Genomic DNA, 27,422 nt, shown 5'->3' with positions numbered 1-27,422 from the left:
TATATATATATATATATATATATATATATATATATATATATATATATATATATATATATATATATATAGGTAGCTTCATAAAATACTATTATAAAGAGATTATTAAATGACAAATTTTAATACTAAATTAATTATCTTAGGCCAACTAGAAAAAAAGATACGGCGTTTTGAAGGTGAAGAAAATATAGTGGACGTCTTAACAAAGATACACAGGAAAACGACTGTAAAAGTGGACTTTAAAATATAGCGCATAAGATATTCACAATAAACCATAACATAGATAATAAAAAATGTTTATTATATCCGACTTTGTAATAATTAGATTAACAAAAAAAAAATATATATATATATATAAAGGGAGTTAATTAGGCCCATTTTAAAAGCAAGTTAAATTCTATTCAAGTCATTTTATTTGAAAATTGTCATAGTTTGTCAAAAATTTAAGTTTGTTTTTGCTCGTATTAAATAAGAAAGAAAAAAAAAATTATAAAAAAAAATGTTAATGGAGCCTGGGAAGAAAAATACCCCAAAAGGTTAGCACTTTAAAAAGTGGAATTTAAAATGTAGCGTATAAGATATTCACCAAGTACCATGAAAAAATTTTATTTAAATATGTGACGGGATTAAGTAAATACAATACTTAATTTAAACTCATCAACAGACTTTAAATTCATCTAATAATCTTTTATTTTTCTAAAGTTATGACCAAGTGAAGTTTCCACTCATCCCTAAACGAGGGGGTTGTAAATGTCACATCGTCATAACTTTTGAGCATTAAAAGATGTTTAGATTAAATTTGAAAGCTGTCCATGAATTTAAATTTAGTGTAAGATGAAAAATTAATTACTCGTTGGCTTAACAGTTAGTTAGGCCAACAGAGACAAGGGTGCTAACCTTTTTAGATATTTTTGTTCCCAAGTTTTTATTATCGCATTTTTTTGCAAATCATTCTCATTTGACATATAAATGAACATCATTATATGTAGAGTTTTCAGAAAGCCTAAAGTCATGTGTCTGCTCTTTCTTTTATTTTACATTATCTAAAATGTAGAATAATCATGTGTCAGGTCTTAGTTACTATAGAAAATTTAAAAAAATTAAGATTAAATAAAAAATTTGTATACAATATTTTCAAAAAAGACATGTCTTGGACAATAATAAAGCCTAATATAATAATATAATAATAAAGCCTAATATAATACCGAAAATTTTAAATAAATTCCAGGTCTTTAAGTAATAAATCTGCTACAACTCAAAATTTACTATATGTTCTTTGTCATAGTTGCCTTTGCAACCAGTTACACAACATTTAAAGGGCATGATATAGTTTTTTTGTTGAAATAAAATTTAACATTTTTAAAATATAGAAAATATTCTATTTTTATATATATATATAAATATATATATATATATATATATATATATATATATATATATATATATATATATATATATATATATATATATATATATATATATATATATATATATATATATATATATATATATATATATATATATATATATATATATATATATATATATATATATATCTATATATATATTTATATATATATATATATATATATATATAAATGTAAAACAATCTAAAAATGTAATTATTGTTGTACATTTTTAGAATATATTCTAAAAATGTAAAACAATCGTATCACAATAGTAAGTAATATATTTTAAGAAGATTATGTGCATATAATATATTTCAAAAATAAAGTTCACGGTTTTATTACTGCAGTCTTGCCCGTGATAGATACAGCATGCAGACATGTTTTTCTTGCAAGAACATATACTAATTCTGCGCAAATTTCTTGACCAAGTCTTACAAACACAACGAATCACTTTGATATATTGGTTAGTGCTACATCTTTGTCTGTAGGTATTGAAAGAAGATAACCATTATCTAATTTCCATCTCCGTTTTTTTGGAATTAAGCTGAAAGATTCATCTAGCATTTTCCTTTTAATAACCTGGAGATGAACTCTAAAACCATGAAAAAAGCCGCACGATTTGTTAGTGGTAACTTTTCTAGTTTTATATTTCTTTCACAAACCGTTTGTTTATATTTCAAAAATATCTAAGAAAATATCTTCTGTTTAAATCTAAATTTTCTCAATCTAAAGGAAGGGCGTAAGTCGAAAAAGTCAAAATTAAACGTTCAAATGTTTACCGCATTTTCCTAAACAAAGATTCTGCATTTTCACCAAAAAACTCAATGAAAACCTTTACAGCAGACTCTCCAACTTCTTTTTTGGTTGCCCAGTAATCCAAGATAATAGCAAATTAACTGTGTTTTGTTGTGTGAATTTGATAGAAAACGCTTATGTGAGTTCAGATTCTAATTATTTTCTCTCATAACAAAGTTTTTAGAAAAACCATTGCATTTTGTTCTATCTATGTGTTTATTAGATTTAATTGAAAACCATTTATTATGACCATTAAATATAATATAAGTGGTGGCATACTTTTTTCTTATATAGCTGACGTAGGTCAATTTTTATAAATCTCATACCTATGTTCCAAATAACTCTGTGAAGTAAGGAACCTCTGTGAAGGACATACATGCACAAGCTGACGTTTGTACTAGACTTAATTTTGTTGTCAGGAAGAATCACTTTGCGTAAAGATGATTTGTTTGCTTTCAGCGTTAGATTATTTTAAAATAATACTTGTGGGGTATGAATGAGCGCAAAGTATAGTTAAGCGTCATCCTATCTTTCTGCAGTTGCTGCAAACCTATTAAAAAGTGTTGAATCGACACAATTAGTTTGATTGTCAAGTTTTACGCTATTAGTCAAAACATCCAAAGAAAAAAACCGTTTCTTATTTTTAAACTTTGCTTCATTGACCTTAAGACCGTAAAAAAAAGTTTTTAGACAAACGCCAATGTTCTCAGCCTCGTCGCAGATGACACGATCTTTACCATTGACTCACACAACACCCGTGGATAATAAATATATATTTTTTTTATGTTCTTTTTTTAATTTATTTTTATTCCTTTTTATATTAAACCAACTTTGCATTTTAAAGAATGCATCAGGGTCTGCTAAATTACAAGATCAGAAGTTAGGTCAGCCTTATACCTTGCAGATTGGTGCACTACGTGACAACCATCTAAAAATTGTTGTGTAACTACATGTTTGTTTCTCTAAGATAATGAATTTCTGGCAAGTATAATCTGGAATACTTGGCATAGTGTCCTAATGCGGCAAATAATTAACCATTTTTAAGATTGCTTGAAGATGCAAATACCAGTTAGAAGTTCTCTCTGGAACTCAAAGTTCCTTTATGGTACCAATGTACAAGATACAAAGTTTTGCAGTGTGTCATTCCTATGATGTGTAGGTTTATATGGCAAATTCAATATTTTTGAAAGCATCTGTATTACCAAGTCTGACTAACTCTTTCTTGTTTATATCATTTTGCATTATCATTTTATAACTGTATTCAAGTCCGGATATATCTAGTTTTTAATCGTCAACCAAAATATCTATAACATGACTTAAGGAATTTGAAACAGCTTTTCCTTTAAGCATATGCTTTACCGTATCTTCAGAGCAAACTTGCTTTAACACCTTTTTCAAGCCAGTTCCTGCCATTAGTTTTCCAATTCTTCCGAGAAAACCCATCATTGTGTGAAACCCTAAGAGTCGACATACTATATTGAGGTTCTGATCTTTTATAACACCGAGCGGTTTCTGCCACAAAGGCTGATCAAACTCTACGCAGGGAAGAATTGTTTTATATTTATTAGCTTTATCAATTATGAAAAGCAGTGTAAGTATATGCAAGTTTCATCTTAGGAGTTAATTATAGGTAAAAACTTGATGAATGCTTTTTCATTACTTATTGTTGATTGTGATGTAGTGTGCATCATATAACTTGACCGATTCGGGCGAGGATTATTTTTTGAGCTAAAGAACCATGCAACAAAGCAAACAATATCACTAATTTTGGGCGCACGAAGTACTTCAGATACAAATATTTTATTAGTTTAAACTTGATACAAATCTTTTATTACATTTAACAAACCGTGATAGCTTGATCCGTGATAAGGCATTATTTTAGATGACACATCAGATATGTTTTTAATAGACTTGAGTTTCAAACTCGTTATGCTTTCATAACTGTATTTAGAAGATGAACATATTGATATTAAACCTATTCCGTGAAACGTTCCTTTTCCGGTTAATGTGCCAATGTTGTGATCTAGATTGTCAGCCACTCAATGTAAGAAATTCGGCTTTTGTTCTTGCACAGCATTTACTTTACTAACTGCAGCAGATGACTTAAATAACTTCTGTTCATCGGTGGATATTAAAGATCTAAATTTATAAAGGTGATTCACAAGCCATTTTGTTTCAAAAGATATATCAATCTACGCCAATCCCAAATGGAGTTGGTGCTTTCATAAACCTTCGTCGCAAAACTTGAGTAGTTCATTGTCCTAAACTAATTTGTCAAAGCTTTACAACAATTAAAAGGCTTGAGAATTGCTGTAAACTCTTTGGAACCCACTTAAGTCTATATTCAATGTCACCCATATCCTCTTGTGATTGATATACAGATTTAATTACATTCATTTTTCTGATTTTGCTCGTAATTATACTTGCAGCGGGATCAATAATATTGTATTTAGTACAAGCTTTCTATTTTTGAATTTTTAATATATCAAAAGAAGCCAAGTCTCTGAACACAAACTAAATTAGATTGACCGGAGAGTTCTCCTAAAAAAGTATGATCACCATAATGTTCAAGTAACATTCATTTTAAAGATTTCGTTGAGTAATATGAATAACCATTACTAAGTTTTTTGATCTTAATGTGCACATCCGAAAGGGTAAAGTTCGCAGTCAGTCATTACAAGACATCCAACGAAAATCTACAACATTTCCACATTCTTCCTATCTATTCAAAGAACGTTTAATTATTTTGTTTATCAATGGTATGGATTCAATTTTAGCAATTGCTAAATGCTCGTGGTCTACCTTTTTGGTACAAAGAAAACCTTTTAATTTCCAATCAAATACTTCTTCAAGTAAATTTCTTTCTTGGTACACATGATATTGATCTTTACGACTATCCACAAACTTTCTTCTACAGCTATGATAGACTAGTACTGTTGTACTTTTATGCGTGTTCTGTCGCAACTGGACTTTAATATAACTAACAATGCGCAAAAATAACTTATCTGGTATGTTTTCTTATCCGAAACCTTTTTATAATAACAAATATATTTGTTTTTTAATTATGCAAAGTATAAATAAACAATTAGAAATGATTCAGCAAAACCTCAGTAGTGAATATAAGCTATTATTTGCAAACTGATTTTTTAACAAACTGTGCGAAATAAGTTTTTAACAAAAGTTTTATTAGATGTATTGTAAATTGCGTTTTACTTCCATTCTTTTGAAAAAAACATAAATTTATAAGCATTAAACTTTTTCAGTTCTTTGATATGTAAAACTATCATTACCACATACTCTCGCAACTCTAAGTTACAGTTCTCATTATTTTTTGTGGTCTGGAATAAAATTAATTTTACTTTTTCGCTAAAAAAAAAATCCTTTTATGAAAGGATTATGTACTTTATTACTGTTAAGAAGGTAGTTCCCTCAAAAAGTGCTTGGTTAAAAAAAGTTAAATTTTTTGATACCAAGATATATTCCTTAAGGTGAAAATTAACAAAGTAATAACAATTTAGACAAATAAATAATAAAATATGACCATAACTTTTTCAATAAATCCATGTTTCAAAAATTCGTTACTTAAAACTTATTAACTTTGAGTAGATCTGCTTGCATTTAGTTAGATAGTTTTTTCACCCTTATAATACTGTATTTGAGAGTTTTTTAATTATATATAATAATAATCTAGTATTTGATAAACTTAAAATTTTAATACACATACCTAATTGTAGCCTAATCTCTCTGTATGGTATTAAAACCTTTCATCTCAAAAACAATCTAAACTATTTTTACAGTATTTTGAAGATTCCCATTGAGATTTGTATAAATTTATAAATGCATTTATAAATTGTTTGACGCTATTAATCTTTTATTTAGTTGGAAAAAGACTAGGTTTAAATTGTTAGGAACGTTAGCTAATGGGATCTTTTAATTTACCTTTTCGAACTTTACAAATAAGTTTTTCCTACTTTTAAGTATCATTGAGTGACTAGAACAACCAACCAAAAAAGTGATGTAGTCATGTTAAATAATCCAACTAGAATAAATTAAATCAAACGCACCGTAACAGGTTCAGCAAATTTTGACAAAATCACACTTTAATGAAAAAAAACATTCATTAAAGTATTAGAATATAAAATCAAAGTTTCAATATTTCAGTTTACAAAATAATTTAAAATTTTTTTTGTTTTAACTAAAAAAAGTTAAGAAAAAAGTTTAATATGTACATGTTTATGTTTAGCAAAAGAAAAAAATGGAAAGCTTGGATGAGGAGAACTTCGGTGGATACGATGCGTATTTTATAAATGAAATTTTAGATGAACATGAATGTCCTGTATGTAAAATGGCTCTTCGTAAGCCTATTCAAACACAATGTGGTCATCGACTTTGTTTGTCATGCGCAGAAGAAATGAGAAAAAGGTATTAACTTTTGTAGATTGATATTGCAAGTTATGTGGCATGCATATAAAAATACATTTAATAGACTACATATTTTCGAGCTTGCATTGCATTGCATTGTTAATGCTGCCTTTTTTTTGTTTCGACGCTAACCCAAAGTTGATCTAATATCAACTTTAATTTTAAAAGCAGCTTGATTTGTTATATTGATTCAATGTCACATTAATCATGCAAAAGTTGATTTTTTTACAATATAAACACAAAATTGATCCAATATATATGACCCAATGTTCATTTAATGTAAATGGGTTTATTTTCATTCAATGTATAAAATGTAATTTGGGTGTAGAAAGTTCAAGAGTATTTTTTGGTAGTTATGTGTGTTTTTTTTTAATCAGCTCTTAATTATTTTAATTGTAATTATGTATGAAGCGGTTTTTTAACGCCGATTATTGTGGGTAGTTTGAAACAAAAGATAATTTATTTGGAATGAAAAGAAGTTTTTATTTCAACAAAAAAAATTACAAGCTAACCGGACATGATATTCAACTATAAAATTATTTGATATATTTTAAACTTAAGATGGAACTTCGGACGTCGCCGTTTGGACACAACGACCGAAAGTAGTTGTCATAATGCAGAATGTAAAACTACAATTAATTTTTTCAACCCTTATTTGAAAAATTTAGTATATGATGCTTTAAACGCTGAAGGTAAGCAAGATAAAAGGGAAGTTGAGCGTTGTTTGTTGGCAGCATTTTCTGTAGAAGCTTGTACTGCGTACAAACTTTTTATAAAACGATAATTGAATGTTGGAGAGAAATGTGTTTTTGGCATTAAAAAACAAGATCAAGAAAATCATCAATATTTGATAGTGTCAAATAGAAAGTTAAACGGAAATGGAAAAGTAGAGAAGGCTCCGACCAATTATTTAACGAAGTTTCCCAATACAACATACCAAAACATGCAAGTGCAGAATCCGAAAATAAACTAGAAGGTTAGATTAGTCGTAAATGGTTATTTGAAGATGACGAAAACAAAATAGAACTCTCCAAAGGAAAAGCTCTCTTAATTGTTGTTATTCAACAAAATAAAAATATAAAATCAGCCATGTTTTTGAGCGGAGAGAAGCATCAAAACGTATACTGAGTTTACACGACTTGGTATTGGATTAAATGTTGCGCATGATTATGAAATATCTTGGAGTGTCATTAAAGATCAAGATGATTTGGCGAAGTGGGGAGTATCCGCAGTCATGAACAACATTTTTGTCAATGAGATAATAGTATGCCTCTTATTTGTTAACAGACATTTTTTGAAAAATTTAGTTTGGATAGTAAGGAAGGGGAACAAATTGGATGTAATGAATGAAAAGTTAAAAGTACGTTCTTCAGGAGGTTTATGCGAACAGCTAATGGTGATTTAGCTGTACATGGTGAAAAGGGTATTTTGTGATTTGATACCAGTTTTTTGGCAATCGGCGCTTTTAAAGTTTACTTGTTTAATTTAAACAAGTTTAAACAATTCATTAAAAAAAATTATTTGTAAAATATAACTAAAAACAAACTTAAAAGTTAATTTATTATAGAATTACAAAAATATGTTTAATAACGTAACATTTTATAATGCTGTAAACATTTAGCTATTGCAAGTACAGCAAAAGTTGTAGTTCTTAACTTGTTGCAGTAATCATTATACATTATGCAGTATGCAGGCCGTCTAATAACTTTTGAAAAAAGAACTTGATACTTTTTAAATCTTCTACCATTCTACAAAAGTCTAACAAAATAAAAGTTTTAAAACTACATTGCTTTGATCATCAGAGATACTTTATTGACAACACCTACACTCGCTATGCAAGGCAAAATAATACAGATTTTTCTTGAAGTAATTCAAATAAATAATGATAAACCAAAGAGAATTTTAAGAAGTTCTATAAGTTAATCATTTTATAGTATATAATGCAGCTAATAATAATATATAAAATATAAGCAAACAAACATAATACATATTCAAATTGTCACTAGCCAATCATGTAATCAAACGCACTGTCACTTGTCACTTAAACCACAGATTGCTTCACCAGTTTTTGAAATATATAACTGTCCGAATGAGTTCAAGTGGTAGATTTTAAACATTGACTCCACTTTTCTTCATGCATCCTTACTTCATAATCCATTACAAAACATAATATTCCCAGTTTTCAACATTTAAAATTCCAACCCTTTCTACACACTGTCCTTACCCACATTCAATTTCTATTTTTTGTTGTTTTAAATTTTTTTAATTTTTCAGAGGATTCAAATAATGATTTTCTGTAATGTGATGTTGTTATTATCTGTGATTCTTCTCTCATTCTTGATGGTAAAGTAAGCTATTACTGGAATAAATAGCTGGAATATATAGCTGGAATAGCTAAAGTATTAAAAAAGCATTTACTATATTAAAATCAATGGTTTCTGAACTTCCTGACAACAATTGAAAAAAGGGCTTGACTTAACTTGTAATTCAATTTTATCAGGTTAATGTAAGATGTTTTTAGACAAGCCTTCCCAGGTAACGCGTGCGGTTTTTTTTCTTGTATGTCTACGCATGAGTATAATATTTTAGACAACTTGGTCACGGCAAGTTTTTTAGGGGTTGCGGAAAAAACTAAGTTTCAAAAACAAAGAAAGCAAAACTAACAAAATGGGATATTAATATAAATTTTAATAGAAAAAAATAAAAATAGCTTAAAAAACTTTTGCACTGTTTTTGTTTGTATTTCTTTAGAGCGTTTTCGGCCAAAAAATTTCGCAAAGCAAAAAAAAAAAAAAAACGGTTTTAAGTTAACATTAAAAAGAACGATTTTCATATTTTTTTTTTTTTTTTTTTAAAGAGAAAAACGAAAGTATAAATTTCTATCTATATTTGTATAATTTAAATGTAATATTGTCCCTATATGAAAACGTCTATACAATGCACAGTGGGCCACTTGGTTGACATAAGTACAAAAAAAAAATCTCAAAATATACATTATTGTGTACCAATTCATAGCTTAAACATTCAGCTTTTATAAAATGTATAAAAATGTAAATGTATTTTTTTATAGTTATTAAGCAGTATGCTTTTAAGTTGTAAAATAAAAAGCTTTTTTTAATTAAAATGTTTTAGGTTTTGTTTTGTTTTTTTCGAAAATATTTTTTGCGTCACTAATAACCATAAAATATTTGTTTTGTTTAAAACCTCTCTTTTTATTGCACAATTTATAAAATCAAGTATTATCTTTGAATTGAGCTTTTACAACACTATTTTGCAAGTAAGCTATGTCAAATAAAATGATTTCAGATGACGGCGCACTTGAAGTACTTTTTTAAGGTAAAATTTCACTTATATAATCAAATACTTTTACGCTCCAAGGTGGTCCAGTAATTTGAGACTTTAAATACATTGTTTAATATGTATATTATCAATATAAATTTGGTCTATAATCCACGGATGTCCGCCTGGTCTCTAATAATTTTTTTTACAAAATAAATGATGTATTCAATTTTATTTGGCGAAAACATGATATGTGTTTTGTTTTAAATGGCGATATAATAATTGGGTTTCAGTGAGTCTAGATTAGTGTTATAAACTTGTTTTAATATTGATACACCTTAAAATATCTATTTATAAGATTTTGTAAGTGTAATTCATTTTTTATATATATACTTAAAACATGAAAAATATCGATAATTATTCATATATAAAATAAGAAAACTTGAAGTTAGCTGATCGTAATATGTTGGGTGCAATTGTAAATGGTACGAACATAACTGCACATAATAACTTGTCAAATTTCATAAACCATCTTTGATAAAGGTGAAATATGCAAAAGCTCTAAAATTCGTTTCGAAGAGTTTTCGAAACAATGATTAATTCGTTTTCGAATCAACAATCTCAAATTCGTTTTCAAAACAATGGGTAAAAAATGAACCGGTACCGGTTCAATTTGTTTTTGGGAAGAATATTCTTTTAACTGCCTTCATTGATAAAGATAACTCTGCTCTTATTCAATTGTAGTGTCCAGACCCCAGGTGAATTATGATTCTTCAAGTGATAAAACAAAGAATAGAAGATTGGCACCATTAGTTGCATCTTTTTCATCTTCCTAACTATTGTTTGCATCGGATTGTAGTTTGCACCAAGATGGTAAAGAAAAAGAAGCTAAAGCTGCTTTTACAATTATCAGGTTTCCTGAAATAATAAAAAGAGCCCTAGAAATGCATGAAAACACTGTAAATTAATAATATAATACGTGTTTAATTTTTTAAATGCATAAAATAATTTTCAATCAGAATGCCACATTAGTATTAGTCTTCTTTATAACTTTGATATTTTAAGAAATTTAATCTCAATCGTGATATAATCGTGAGTATCGTTATCAGTTATTCCAGGTCTCACAACCAAGCTAATAAAAATTCTTAGTACCTTTAAATTTGCAGTGTAATAATAATGTATGTTGTAAGTATGGGAATAATCAGATAAAGTTATTACTTTAAACCATTTTATCTTTATCACGGTTAATAAAATATGTGGTTGCTAAGCAATTTATGTATCCATAGCAACCCAAAATTAAAACTAATTTCACCATTGATACCGCAACCTCAAATTAGCAAAAGTGCTGTCTTTTTGAAATGAGGAGTTATTAGTTTTGTCCTGCAAGAAGTAAATTCTGGCCCACTGTGGATTGCATTAAAAAAAAATATGGCTTTTTGTGCATTTTTCAAAACTTAAATATTAAATTAGAAATCCTTACCTTGATAAATCTTTTTATTAAATACCGTTTTCTTTTATTTAAAGCAACAATCTTCCAAAATATGCGATTGAAATTAATATTTTCTGAGGTGGTGCAGAAGTGTGTTTTTATTTTGCATTATCTTCATTTTTTATACTTTCGTAAAATTAAATATATTGCAAAAGTTTTACTAATTTATATATATATATATATATATATATATATATATATATATATATATATATATATATATATATATATATATATATATATATATATATATATATATATATATATATATATATATATATATATATATATATATATATATATATATATATATATATATATATATATATATATATATACATACAGTGGCGGCTCGTCAATAGGGGCCATAGGGGCCCGACCCCAGCTAGATATATTTAAAATATAGTATTTGTTAATGTAAATATGTATTTATATATATGTAAATATGCAACTATTAGCTAAACTATTTGCAGACGGGTTTTATAAACATAGATAGCTCCATGTTAGTTCTAATTTTAAATCATTTTATTTTATAAGTAATACTTTTATTTGCAATTTATTTAAAGTATTGTAGCGTTGTTTTATTCCATTGCTAATAACGGCTGGGCCAATTTTTACTGGCTCCATTTAATTTGTTTGTAGTAATATAATTTTTGATGCGCGCGTAGAAGTTATTGTGCTTTCAAGTGGGACGAAAAATCGCACCGCAGGGCCTCATTAAACTGGCCCGAGAAAAAAAGAAGTTTGAAAACATCACTAAGCTGTAAAATTTCATCCACCATTTTTAATTCTTGATTCAAAGAGTGAAGAATTTACTGCTGCAAAAAGTCAGAAGTTTGTTGACTCAATAAGGTACAGTAATATTAGAAAACTTTATAACATTAAATGTAAACACTTATTTGTAAAAATAATGTTGTAAACATCATACATTTGGTAATATTGCAATTTTACTGTGAATATTAACAGTGTTAATATTACAATATTAACAGTGTTAATATTGGTTTCTTCACCTGGATATGTAGATATAAAATTTATCATGTATTTATTAGGAGTATAAATTAATATGAATAGGAGCATGGCAAAAACATGATATTTGAAATAATGTAACAGAAATTGCTGGTATAAATGTTTTTTTGACATAAACACTTAAGGAGATACAGTTAGGTAAAAAAAAAATTAATTTTTATTAATTTTCAGAAACTAGATTTTCTAGGACAAGTCAATTTATTCTATACTTATAACAGAAATAATAATAGTAAAAAGAATAAAATTATAAGTTTAGAAATTCTAGGGGAATTAAACAGTTTAGAAAATTGATTTTAAAATATCATGAAAAAGTTTTGCATTTCTTTTATAATCAGAAATCTTGTACATTTTATAACTTTTGTTAGTGAACTACATTTTCAGGCATATATTGTTTTATTTTTTTAAAAATTTATAACGCTTGTTTGTTTTTTTACAGAGAAAAAGTAGTGGCTCAGCCATATTAATGAGAATCTTGATTTGTGTATTAATCGAACAAATGTAAAGCAAGTGTATGGCAATGTTTAGCAAGTTTATATATTGTGACATGAGAAAGCTTATGTAATTTCTACAAATATAATAAGAGCTACAAACTGTTTGCACTTTTGAAATTTTTGTTCTATTCTAAATGAGGGATTGGAAAGTTTATTTTTTCCAAATAGCTTATGTATTATATTCTGCAGCATATTGAATCAGCCATTGAAAATTGTTTACATTTTTTGGTGGCAGTTGAGTTATTCTACCTTTTAAGTTGCCAATTAGATCGACGCTGAACCAGAGCCAATTTCAACCATGATGATAAACATCAATTACAAGTTTTAAAGAATTTTTCATCAACAAAAAAATGCAACTGAGTTTTCCAGAAATATTTTAAAATTAGTCAATGTTATTATTAGTTTGATATAACAAAACTACAAACAACTAAAACAACAGAAGATATGAAGAAATTTTTTTTTAACCACGAAAACTGTACCACTGGTGGTACTGTTACATTTCTTAATACAGCTTCAATAATTAATACTTCCAAATAGACACTAATTAAAATAATATGCAAAGTTTAGATTATTTTAACATGTTTGACATTTACCATTACCATGGAAACAAAATAATCAGAATATTTTATTGAAATGTTTTTTTTTTGGTGAAAGCTGAAGCCATATAACTAAAACTATATAAAAATTTAAGTGTTATGTATTGTTACAAATAGATGTTAAGTTTTTATCTTTAATTACATGAAATCATTAAAGCATCTTTGACAATGTAAATAATCTTGTGAAGTTTACTATTATTTATGACTGACATTGTAAATGTTGTATTTAAGAATTATGGATTTAATTAAGTAAAATATGTGTTTTATTATAAAAAAAAATTTTAAAAAAGTTTTTTAATGTTGTAAATCTTTTTGTTTTTGTTGACCCTTTCGCCATTCTCAGAAAACGTTATGTGAACCTATCAGAGAGTTCAATGTATATGTAATGTTACACTCTTTATTATTTTATCGATTGGTAATTAAGAAACCCTTCTTGACTAAACTACTGTTGGTAAAGTTTGCTTTTAAATCATGTCAAAGTCATAGTTACAATATAGTTTAAAGTTATCTTATTAATCAATAATTTAGGTTCACTAAGAAGATAAATTAACATGAACAAAATTGACAGTTTACTGGCTAAACGTTTCTCGTCATTGGGATCGAAAAACCATTTTTGGATCCGAAAAATTTCAATTTTAATATACAACATTTTTCTCGGAAACATATGTAAAATATTAAAATAACTAACCAATACTAAGAAGTTAAGTTGATGTCGGAATTAACCGTTTTGTTGAAAACGCTGTTTTTAGTGATATCGGCACAATTAATGCCCTATCCCAATTATGCATGAAAATAACCTGGTTAAAACATTTTCTGAAGTATCAAAGTTGATAGAGATTGTTTTGGTCACGTTTGTGTCTACAGCTGATGCTGAACGGTGTTTTATTACTTTAAAAAAAGTTAAGACACTTTTGAACTCTTAGGGCAGTTTTCAGTCATTTTTGTTGGTTTTTACGTAGGTTTAAAAGATTCAATGTTATAAAATAGTTTATTTTGAAAGTATGCTAGCCCTTAACTCTCAACTAATCAAATAACGCTAGCGTCCTAACGCTGTATTACGCTGTATTACGCTGCTGTATATATATATATATATATATATATATATATATATATATATATATATATATATATATATATATATATATATATATATATATATATACATATATATATATATATATACATATGTATATATATGTATATAAAAGTTTTTCTTTTTTTAGAAAAGAGGGGGTCTTAATTTGTCCATTAGACAATAGCATTTTGGATTCTAGCAAAGTAACTATTTTTAACTTTATATTTAAGTTTATTAATTTAGTTTTTTAAATCAATTTATATAACTTATTGTAATTAAAAAGAAAAATTCATTTTTTGTTTTTCAAAAAATATGTCTGTTACTAACAATTGATAAAATGTTTTCTCATAGATTTTTACCGATATAGCTGTTAAAAGAGTTATTATGCAATTAAAAGTTAAATGTAGTAATTTTTCCAATGGTTGTGAATGGACCGGAGAATTAAAAATACTTAATGTATGTTATTTAAATTTTATTCAAAAATATTTGATGCAACAATTTTACTATATCTCGGTGTTGAAAGGCCTAAAAACATTCTTCATTAATGTTTTTTTTAGTATGACTATTATTACTATTTGAAGAGCATTTTGCTAAAAGGGTTAAAGCGTTCATTTCATTGTTTTGGAAAAAAAAAAATAATCTAATTGTCTGGCAAAATATGTTTTGAAAATCAATAGAGTTTTAACCGTAAACGACGATGATGAAGAGTTTTTTTATTAATACTGACATAGTAAGAGTTTTTCTTTAGTCAAGAATCCGAACCATTGAAAATCTCAATTTTGGAGCTTAGCTCCACTTTAAAAACTCGCTCTTCACTTATAAATGGAATTATAAAGTATAAGTAATTTTATAACAGTTTAACTTAAGCAGACCAAAGTTTTTTGATTTACTATGATACTCTACTTGATGACAATTATGACAAGTTTTTTAACCCATATGCAATAAAATATAGAGGGCTAAATGTTTCGATTTATAACAGTTTAGCTTATTTTGTAAAGTTAATGTAACCTAATAATTGATTATAATGTAATCTAATAAGTAGTTAATTAGTTAGTAGTTAAGTTAATGTAATCTAAAAAGATTTTATCTAATTTTGAATGTTTTAAAGGGATTGTTCTTTTAGATAACTTAGCAGAGATAAAAAAAATGCATTTGTATTTATTAGTATTTATAAAACAAGGTTTTATAAATACAGACAAAAATTACTGTTATTTTAAAGCAATTTAAATAAGTTCTTTTTTTTTAAGGAACATTTGGGTTCTTGCGAATATCAAACATTAAAATGTCTTAATAATCCGTGTTCTACTTCACTTTTGCTTAAGAATCTAAAAGAACACATGGAAAAACATTGCATTTATCGTTTGGTTACCTGTCAATATTGCGAACAGAAGATAATTTTTAGAGAGAAACAAGTAAAAGCACTTATTTATTTTACTTCATTTTTAATTCTGCTAATATTTATATTTTGTTTTCAAAAAATAAAATGCAACTTAAAGTTTGTTATTACACACACACACATGCACACACACACACAAACACACAATTTTTGAGTTTTTTAAACACTTTCTGGACTTCTTACTCGGTGTAGTTAAGGCGATTTTAAAATATCGGAGATTATTACTATTTTTTTTTATTCTCCTAAAAAATACGTTTGCTTACTAGATTTGAAATTAAATTTGAATTAAAAGCGTTGTTTAGGTTAAAAGAATATCATAGTTCAATAACATGATTTGTTAAGATTTTTATCGGTAGTTTTTCGAAATTCATCAAATCAGATCTTTTTAAACAAAACACTTTTGTAAATTTTTGGTGAAAATTTACAGAAATGTTGTCTTTTGACAACTTTATTTAAGTAATTTATACAAGAATAGATTAGAACTAGGATCAATATTGGGTTAAAGCACTTTTTTCAGAAATTTTTAACAAAAATCAATTGAGCAAAGTTGATTTAAAGACTCAAAAATTGTTTTCTTTAAAATCATTATTAGGGGTAGTAAAAAAGTTTCAAAAATTATATAAAAAAGAGAAAAGTGTGGTATAATGCGGTAGTGGTGTAGTGTAGAGTGCTCTCTTCATATGCGAGAGGCTCCGAGTTCGATCCCCAACACGTCCGCGCATCAACTTGTTAAGTGTCCTTGTTTGTCAAAGTTTGTGTTTCGAAGTTATAGAGTTTAGAGAGGGTTATTACCACAATTAAGTAGCCACCTCGTCTTTAATAGCCTTCTCGGCATTGAGGAGGTGAATTAACATATGTATTTATATAAATATATGTATATATATATATATATATATATATATATATTTTTGCATGGTCTTTAATTTTTACCCTTCAATAGCTTGAGATGTTTTTTTTCTTAGAATATGTATATATATATATATATATATATATATATATATATATATTTTTTTTTTAATACTACGTTTTTTAAAAACAGTAAGTACTCATTTTATAATTTATTAAGTTTTGAGAGGCATATTTTTAATATGTGGATTTGTTGAAGAAACGGTGGTTGAAATATTGTTTTTCTTCGCTTTTTTTATTGATATAATTTTAAGCAATATGTCAATAGCGAGTAATAACATCATTGTACCTGACCGTGAATTTAAAGGATGCAGAGTTAAATTTATTTATGATGTTTTAAATTTAATGAATTGTTTTTAAAAAATCTTGTATGCAAGTAAGTATGCATTTAAGTATGAATTTAACTTACTGTTGTGCTGAAATAACCAAACTAGGTTGCTAACTTCGTTATTTTTAAGTATTTTTAATTACAAGTTTTCCATGAAAGTTTAAACGTCTGAAACATTTTTTTAACTGTAATATACGAGTAGCAGTAAGCAGTCATATATTACAGTTGTTAGTAAATGAATTAATAGTAGCAATTAGAGTTGATATATTATTTTTAAATTATAATAAAATACTAATTTATCTTTAAAACAAACTGTTTAGTTCCGCATGCTTTTAGATGACGACATAGAGACTAGATAACATCAGTTATTAAATCAGTAAATACCAAGAAATACCTGAATACTGAGGTGAGAGAGAAAGACAAAGTGAAAGAGAGAGAGAGAGAGAGAGAGAGAGAGAGAGAGAAAGAGAGAGAGGTTGACGGCGTTTCTAAGACACTGCGTTAAAAAAAGTTAAAAAGATACACAACAAATCATTAAAACTTATTAAAATATTTAATATCATCATAACTAATTTTGTAAATTGTTCGTATATTATAAAATAAAGTAGTTAAAAATAGCGATAAAAAAAACATAAAGTTAGTTTTGCAATGATACCAGTAGACAAAATTATTTTTACCTTAATTATGTAAAATTCTATTTTTATCTAACAGCTGACTTTTGATTAATTCAGTAAATCTAAAATCATATATAAATTTACTAAATTAAAATCATGTTTTAACATGATTATAATTAAGTAAACAAACTAATAAAACAATTACAAAATCATCTATAAAAGAAAATAGTTTAATTAGATAATGCTTGAATTTATATAAAAAAAAAGGCATTTAGTATGCAAAAATTATGAATAGTTTTGATAAAAACTTAATAAAATATGTAGTGACAAAGATTAAAACTATAAAAATTCTCTAAAAAATAATTCCTTATGATAATAATAATAAATTCGTAGTAATAATAAAGTCGTAATATCATAAAATATCAGAAAGCATTTTAAGAAATGAAAAAAGAGTAAAAAATAGATATATAAAGTTTTGCATGTTTTGAAATTTTGTATGAAAAAGAGTGCAACGTGTTATCTGCAACAGTGAATTTTCAAATCGGTTTTCAAAGTTGCAGGTGGAGTGCCACAAGGCTCTGTCTTTGCTCCGTTTATGTTTACTGTTTAGATAAACGACTTACCGAATTAGTTTTCAACTAAGTGTATAATATATGCTGGTTATTTAAAACTAATTAATATAATTAGATCATTTTTGGATAAGACTCAAAATAATTGGATATAGAAAAAATTCAAAGCAAATTAATGAAAAAGTCAAAACTATAGCTAATAAAATTTAACGTTAGCAAATGTAAACGCTCGCATATCGGTAGCAAAAGTAGTAGTTTACATATATACAATGTATTATTAGGTGTTAGCCAGAGTTTAGAAACCTGAAACAAAAATTGAAAAAGATTTAGGAACTCTGGTTTCAAACGACTTAAAATGGTCTATTTATGTTAGTTATATGTTCAGTTAAGCTTATAAAGTGTTAACAATAATAAAACATTCTTTTAAAAACGTAGATATAAACGCGTCTAAACTATTATACACCTCTCTTGAAAGAGCGCATCTAAACAACACAACATCGGTGTGGTAAGTTTACTTAGACAAGATAAAAAAAAACGGAAAAAATACAAAATTAAGCATGTCGAACAAAGTGTCTTTAAGGGAAAAACTATGAAACAAGACTAACCTACTTTAAATTAACGACTCTTGAAAAAAAGACCGTCATGATCTAATAATATTTTACGTAAGGGTAATTCATGTAGATAATTTAACTCGGAATACCAACCTGATTTAATAGTTTCAAATACAAGAGGTCATAATATTAGGCATTGTAGACGATTTGTGCAGCCGTGGCGCAGTGGTAGCGCACATGCCTCAGAAACGTAAGATCCGTGGTTCCAACCCCACCTCTGGGTAAGTTTTGAGATAACAGTTGGGAAGAAGGAGTGAACTTCCCATTAAATGATTCTCCGCGGTGCTCTATGATAAGACCGTAAGGTCTTCGTGGGGCACTTAAAAAAGAAAAAAAAAAATTCTCGACATAATTATCTTGTTCTTTCTCTACTTATTGAAAAAATTGAGCTATTCATAGCTCTAGTTTCCCCAGAATAATGTTTTTCTTCTATATTAAAACCTAATTTATAAGTAAAAAAGTTGTAGAGAAAAATAAATTTTTAACAATATTTATTTATGCCGTCTCATAAAGTTTTTATTTTTAAAATTAAGTCTAACGTCGCGAATTAATAAAAAAAATCCAAAGAGATACTACTTCCTAACAAACAGTGTTATTAACAGTAATAATAACTCAGATCAAAACATTGTATATTCTAAAACAGCTAAATAGTTTAAATCAAAGTTGTATTTGTTTTTAGCATAAAACGGCTGTTAAAGCCTAGATTAGGAACGTACATGGTTATTGTATATAAACACAGTCATTATTAAATAAATAAACTTGATTTCCATATTAACTAATTTGGCCGCTTAATTTAGATCTACGGACTACTTTTTTAAATTTTTAAACGCATAACTTACATTTGTTATTATTTGATACAAAATCAGCCAAATAAAAATAAATTCAAAGTTTGATATTTTGTCTCTTAATTTTAGAGCTTCAATTTTTTTCTCTCTTTTCGAACTTCTTTAAAGAAGTTTCTGTTAAAGTTCAAACTATATCCAAAAAGCTTTAAAAAACTTTATAACTTTATAGAAGCTCTTTTCATGTTACTTCCTGTAACTTCCTGCTGAAATTTAATAACATATCCTATTATTTATAACTGTTGTTGAAAAAGAAGTAAATGTCTTGTAAAATTAGAAAAAACTCATTTTCTTCTCGGAGACCAGGAACAGCGTAGTTTTCAACCAGATTTAAATTAAGATTCGTGCAATGATTATATTTCGCAGTTGGCTGAATATCACAATTTTTAACTTCTAATTAAATGTCATTCACGACATTAACTCCGTGTTATCCTTGACCGCGGCACTTTTTTATTAATGTTTGTAACTAAAGCAAAAGTCTTGTCAATATTTGGAACACATCGGTCGTTAACTTCTAAGTGAAAATGCAAAAGTCTATATTGAAGTATGTAGTAACCGAGTACTTATAAAAAAAGGACAAAAGTTCAGAAAGCATAAAATTTAGACGTAAAAATATTCATAACCAAAAAACGTATTTTATATTTGAAGGGTTAAGTTTATTATTGTTTCATATTATTTGTTCATTGTTCTATAATGCTTTGGTTGAAATATTGGTAATAGTGGAAATAAAGTTTATATTTAACTTTAATTAACACCCTTTAACTGAAAATATTCGTTATATACTTAGTTTTTATTCAATCAGCATTTATACCGTTTTCGTAAAATTGTTTGTTTTTAACATAATACATATTTAACTATAAGATATACCGTTTTAGTGGATATAATCGTTTTATACTTAGTTTCTATACAACTATAGTTTATATACTATTTGACTGTTTTAGGGTGAGCAGAAGTAGCTACCTCATCAACCAAGGGTTTGGGATTGGGCAGCGATAGTATTTTTTATTATTCAACGTATGGCGGGAATTCTCAAAGTATTGTCAAAAATAAAATATAAGGATTCTGTAATGAACCAATCAATTAACAAAACAATTAACAAAATTTCATATTTTTTTATAAATCCTCGTAAGTATCTCATCATCAAAATAAACAAATAAAACACACTCTTAAGCCGTCAAAGCCTTCTTATGTCGCAAGATTTGACAGGACATACTACTGTTGAGTCAAACACCCTAACTCTCTCCCATTTAAAAAGAAACACACTGATATAATTTAAAGAAAGTTAGTAGAACTTATTGTGCAAGAGATAATCTTAAGAAACTCAACCTAAAAGCAATACCTAATGACTTAGTAATTGTTGAATACTAGCACATAATTATATTAATTAGTTCTACCTATAAGCAACTCTTGTAATTTAACCATGAGAAAAAAAAAATTTAATAATCTTTCGTTATTCAGTAAACTATAGAAATGATTGGTTCATAATTATAAAATAAGAATGACAACAACAATATATCGCAAATCAAGACATTTATATATTTTGTTTTCAGTTCAATACAAGACATCAAACGGCATTTACGGCTCATAGCTTTGATATATATTTAGTAACGAGTCGTAGAAACAAGTCATTTTAAAGTGCAGAATATAATATCTTACATAATGACGATATTTTAAAACTAGACACGTACGATTGAGTCTTACCATCCTCAATTAAAACTCAATTTTAGTTTTATTAGCTGGGATGTAATGCATACTCTAAAGATAATAAATATTAAATCAAAAAGATGAACACGCAACTTAATTTGACCATAAGTTGATGGAAAAAAAGAAAAAAGTTTTGAAACTAGTGATACTGAAGTGGATAGTTCTTGCAAGTTGAATGAGCGAATAATTTAACGCATGTTAGAGTTGTACAAACAAATGTGCCCCAATGCTCTATAACGCTTGTTAAGGTTAAACGGTAAAAACTAAAAACAACAAAAATTATGCTCTTTGGGCTAAATTTCAACAGTTGTATATAAAATTTGTAAATAAGAGTGCAACTCAATTGTCAAAATAGTGTATAAATATATATATATATATATATATATATATATATATATATATATATATATATATATATATACTTTTTTTAACATCTTCACTTTCATCATTGATCGATATCAGTATTAGTAAATGTTCTTTTTATTCGTTCAGAAGAACGCCTAATTAGAGGTTGTCCAAAAAATAAGTAACGCAATTTTCTACCTTTGTTAACCCCCCCCCGCATCCCTTGTCACAAAATCGTAACTCTTAAGTAGCAAGTTTTATATGAGTCGTCACCTAACCTTGAAAACCCCCTCCCTACCCTTCAGTTTGGCGTAATTTATGTACGAACCCTTACCCTCCCAATAGTTTGCATGGCATTTATTTGGTTAAGTTTTTAATGGCTTTAAAGTAGCATATAATAAAAACAACTCATAGTTCAATAAAATCATACAATAAAATATACTTAAATACATGTCATGTTCCATAGCCAAAAAAATGTTAAAAAAATTCAAATTTTTTTTATCAAATCATCCTTTGTAATTTTAAAAGCTAATCAAACACAATAATAAGCTAATGAGAATACCAGTAATAGCGTTACATAGTCTTATCAACTCTTTAAACATTTTTTTTCTTTTTGAGACAATTCATGCTGTATTCCGACAAAATTATGTCTGTTGTCAGTCTACAAATATAACTAGTAAATCAAAAAAAAATTCTTTTTTCAAATCCATGCTTTATGCAAGCAGAATTCTATTGGGCCTAGAAATTCTTTTTTTGTTATCTTTTGTAGAAGGAAAAATTACTGTTACGTTTTTAAATTTTTTTTTATTAATTCAGTGTTCTTATGGGGAAATACAAATTAAATTTTTGTTAACTTAATTAACTTTTTTTGGTCAAATTTTTCCATTTCCTTGTATTGTCATCGAAAATGATTAAGTGTGCAAAATTTGAGCAAAATTGGTTGAGAAAAAAGCTTTCAAAAATTGATTTCAAATTTTGTGGCACACAAACATATATATATATAGAAAGTAACCTTAAATAAAGCGTGGAAAAAAAGTAGCGCGGTTTAAATTTTTGTTTTTTAACTTAATAACTTAAGACTTAAAAAACAATAGGTTTTAAATCGCTGCGCTTTAATGTCTTCGAAACTGCAAATAATTTGCAAATCAATGATTTTTGTGACGCAATACGCAATTCATATCAAATAAATAAAATGTATGGGGAAATACAAATTAAATTTTTGTTAACTTAATTAACTTTTTTTGGTCAAAATTTTCCATTTCCTTGTATTATCATCGAAAATGATTAAGTGTGCAAAATTTGAGCAAAGTTAGTTGAGAAAAAAGCTTTCAAAAATTGATTTCAAATTTTGTGGCACACAAACATATATGGAAAAAAGATGATAAATGTCATTCTGTCAAATATGACTTATAAAATTCGAATTTTTAATTTAATTTATAAAAATTTATAATATTTATTATAATTAGCAAAACATTTTTTATTGTATCAGGTGGATTTTTACCGCCAATTAATGATAACTAAATTATCTAAAAAGAAACAATGTAAAAAACATTAAAAATGTTCATGACAATTTTAAAAAAATATTGTAGTAATATATAACCTATCGTCCAAAAATTACGCTACGCTAAATTTATTTTTGTATAAAAATATCCTGAAAGATGTTATGTTACCTCATGCTGAATGGAATATGCCAATAATGTGGGTTTTTCAGCAAGACAACGATCCGAAACACACTGAAAAAGTAGTCAAGCAGTGGTTTCAAGACAACCACCTATCAGTGATGGATTGGCCGCCTCATTCTACGGATCTCAACTCTATCGAGACCCTGTGGGAGATCGTCAACCGCAGAATTAATTGTGAAGGTGTTCGTACGAAGGATCAACTGTTTGAACAAATCCAAAAGGCCTGGGCAGTGATTCCACAAAGTTTTATTGATTACCTAATCGAATCTATGCCTCGAAGATGCAAGGCTGTAATCAACAACAAAGGAATCGCCACAAAATATTGATAGCGAAATACAGCTTGGTCAACAGTTTGTCGAGTTGCACTTGTTTTATCCAGAAAGAAATCAACTTTTTTTAATACTTTTGATTAATTTATTGATTTTCGTGTACAAATAATGAACTTTGTGATGAATAAAACTTGTAGAACTTTGTCTCTAAACAGTTACATAGTTATTAAAGAAATCTAACCATATATATATATATATATATATATATATATATATATATATATATATATATATATATATATATATATATATATATATATATATATATATATATATATATATATATATATATATATATATATATATATATAAATATATAAATATATATATATATATATATATATATATATATATATATATATATATCAAAAACTTACATACAGCAAAAAACAATTTCAATAGTTAAAAAAAAGTTTTTTTCTAGCTTCTGTTTTTTTTTATTTAATATACATTCTTTCATTAAATTTTTTATTTATTAAGTTTCAGACCATAATGTTTTTCAGACCATCCGCAGCTTGTTAGGACTTATTACCTAAGCATTTCTATCATAGCAAATGCACAACAATTTTTTGCCGATGTTTTTATGGTATTATAAATATTAGACTTTTTTAAAAATTCTCTGAGTTTCGTTTGTTATAGTGTATTATTTCTTTATTTTTATTTCATTTATTTAACTCCTAATGTAATTTACAAGGTAAAAAGAAAAAGAAGAAAATTATTTCTCGTGATTTTCACTTAAGAACTTTTTCTTACTGAATTTGTTTAAAAATTCCTCTTTATTTATTTGCATTCCAGCACTCTATTGCATACTTTAAAATTTGTTAAATTTTGGAGGGAATTTCACTTTTAGAAAGTGGTATTTTTACCTTTTTTTTTTTTTGAATTAAATTTTGAAAATTTAACATCTGAAAAATCATAAGTCCTGGATATTGCCAACAAACGAATGTTGAAATAAAGGGTGTTTCAGTAGTGAAAAGATAATGCGTGCAGTTGTTTTATTATTAAGAAGACGAAGCAACAAGATTAATTTATTCTGATGAATACTTTTTGAAATTTTCTGGATTTTAAATTGCGAATTGGTATTATTCTTACTGAGTTTCGAAACATTTAAACGCGATTTTAGCGCACTCCTTCGCATTACAACTAGCTTTTTCATCAAAGCAGAATTATTTTCACATAGCTTCATTTCATAAGTTTAGGTAGGGACTGCCAATAACTTATATTTACAGGAAATAGAACTTGGGTGGGCAAACAGGATTCCAGATTAAATATGAGTTTAAACAACAGCTCTAAAGTTAAAGATTTTTTATCAACATTTGTATAACTGAAAGAAGCAAAAATTAAATGTTCAGTTTTCCATGAAAATCCCAGATGACTAAGTTTATTATGAAGATTTATTTAATTACTAGAAATCGCTATCGTATTGGTTTGTATTTTTACCTGGTATAAAGAACTCAGTTTTTTGGCATTTATTTTAATAAAATTTAAATTACGGTAAGTATTGCATGTTTTTATCAGCTTTTTGAGACCAGAGAGAGTAGAGCTTAAAAGTATGATATCATCTGCATATGCTACCAAACTCGTAATGTTTCCGTTTATAGATATGCCAACAATACCTCAATTTTTAATACTTTTAAGAAGACTTTTAGTGTAATTGTTATAGAGGTAAGGTAAAAGAATCGATCCTTGTCTCACTCCTAGCTTTAGAAGAAAAGAGTTTGATTTACAACCTTGAAATGAGTTTCGCTACTATTGTTATATAACGCAGATATAGTGTTAGCTATACAGAGTCGTAATTTGTTATCGAAATATAATTTATCAAATATTACAGTCGTATGGAGTCAGGTTTTCCATTTTCACGCATTTCATTGCGTGAAAATCTTCGGACCAATTTCCAATCAGCAATGGAAGGTTTCGTCCTATATTTTCAATGGAAATGGAAAAATTACTTGCAGAATATTTAATTGAGTTGAGCAAAAGATTTTTTGGTATGACCAAAGTAGAGCTCAGAAAATTTGCATTTGAATTTGCATAACATAATAATGTTCAACATAATTTTAACAGGGAATTAAAAATTGCTGGTCTTGACTGGTTAAGTGGATTTTTGAAACGCCACAACAATATTTCATAACGAACTCTTGAAATGACGTCTTTGGGTAGAATTCAAGGTTTTAACTCCCCACAGGTTGCAATATTTTTTGACTTACTTCGAGATCTTTTGAGATGAGATAATGCATAAATTTTTACCTTCAAGAATCTTCAATGCTGATGAAAGTGGGTTACCCACTGTACCAACAAAAATCCCAAAAGTATTTTTAGTCAAAGGCATTAAAAGAGTGGGCAAAGTTGTTTCTGCTGAAAGAGGAAAAACCGTAACCATAGTTTGTAGCATGAATGCTGTTGGAACTTACATACCTCCAGCTTTTATTTTTCCACAAAAAAGAATGCGGCATGATTTTCTGGACAATTCTCCACTTGATTCAGTTGGCTTTGCCAATAACTCTGGTTGGATGACGCAGGAAATTTTTGTAGATTATTTAAAGCACTTTGCTTATCACACAAAACCAACTATTGCTGATCCTGTTCTGTTAATTGTGGATGACCATAAATCACACATAAGTTTTTCAGCCATTGAATACTGCAGAAAACATTCAATTGTAATGCTAACATTGCCACCACATGCCACCCATATGATGCAACCTCTGGATGTTACCTTCTTTTCACCATTCAAAACTTACTACAGTCAAGCTTGTGATAACTGGATGGTAAATCACCCAAGTAGACCAATCACTGAAGCACAGATTCCTGCACTTGTAAGACATGCATATGACCGATCAGCAACAACTGGCATTGCAAGAAAAGTATTTGAAGAAACTGGAATCTGGCCCTTCAATCCGCAGATCTTTTCTTTAACTGACTTTGCACCATCATTGACCAGTGATAGCCCAATACCAAAAAATTAGATTATATCAAATAATCAATCAGGAATAAGTATGTAAATTATATATTATTTAGACAGTTCGGTTTTTTATTTGTTTCTTAAAACTAAAAGTTAAAAAATGTTTGCTTTCTTTTTTTTTATCTACAATTCTTTACCTGACAATTTATAATTTAAATAAGCTAATAACTTCAGCTTATCCTTAATATTGGACAATATGTATATATATACATATATATACATATTGTCCAATATTAAGGATAAGCTTAATATTGGACAATATGTATATATATACATATATATATATATATATATATATATATATATATATATATATATATATATATATATATATACATAGATATATATACATATATATATATGTGTGTGTGTGTGTGTGTGTTTGTGTGTGTGTGTGTGTGTGTGTGTGTGTGTGTGTGTGTGTGTGTGTGTGTGTGTGTGTGTGTGTGTGTGTGTGTGTGTGTGTATGCTAAATAATAGAATATGAAATAAAGTAAAATTAACCTAAATAATTTTATGATCATTTTTATGACATATGTTATATAATTTTTTCTGTAA

The 27,422-nt window shown here is 27.2% G+C and overlaps 1 protein-coding gene across 8 annotated transcripts in view; it reads left to right on the top strand.

Annotated features, from left to right (window-relative positions):
* The window catches only part of LOC136083996 (TNF receptor-associated factor 3-like), a 110,804-nt gene that overhangs the window by 34,079 nt on the left and 49,303 nt on the right, over nt 1-27,422 (top strand). For all 8 annotated transcript variants that reach the window (XR_010640275.1, XR_010640274.1, XM_065803981.1 and 5 more), the window contains exons 2-5: nt 6,445-6,623; nt 14,728-14,782; nt 14,931-15,035; nt 15,827-15,991. Coding sequence is in view for 6 of the 8 variants with exons in the window: in XM_065803981.1 (XP_065660053.1) it covers nt 6,457-6,623; nt 14,728-14,782; nt 14,931-15,035; nt 15,827-15,991 (492 nt within the window). In the remaining 2 variants the exon portion in view is untranslated. The remainder of the gene's footprint in view (nt 1-6,444; nt 6,624-14,727; nt 14,783-14,930; nt 15,036-15,826; nt 15,992-27,422) is intronic.

The sequence above is a fragment of the Hydra vulgaris genome, chromosome 08 (genome assembly GCF_038396675.1).
Source record: "Hydra vulgaris chromosome 08, alternate assembly HydraT2T_AEP".
Classification (NCBI taxonomy): domain Eukaryota; kingdom Metazoa; phylum Cnidaria; class Hydrozoa; order Anthoathecata; family Hydridae; genus Hydra; species Hydra vulgaris.
The sequence above is the reverse complement of the archived record's forward strand: the minus strand, read 5'-3'. Positions and strand labels throughout refer to the sequence as shown.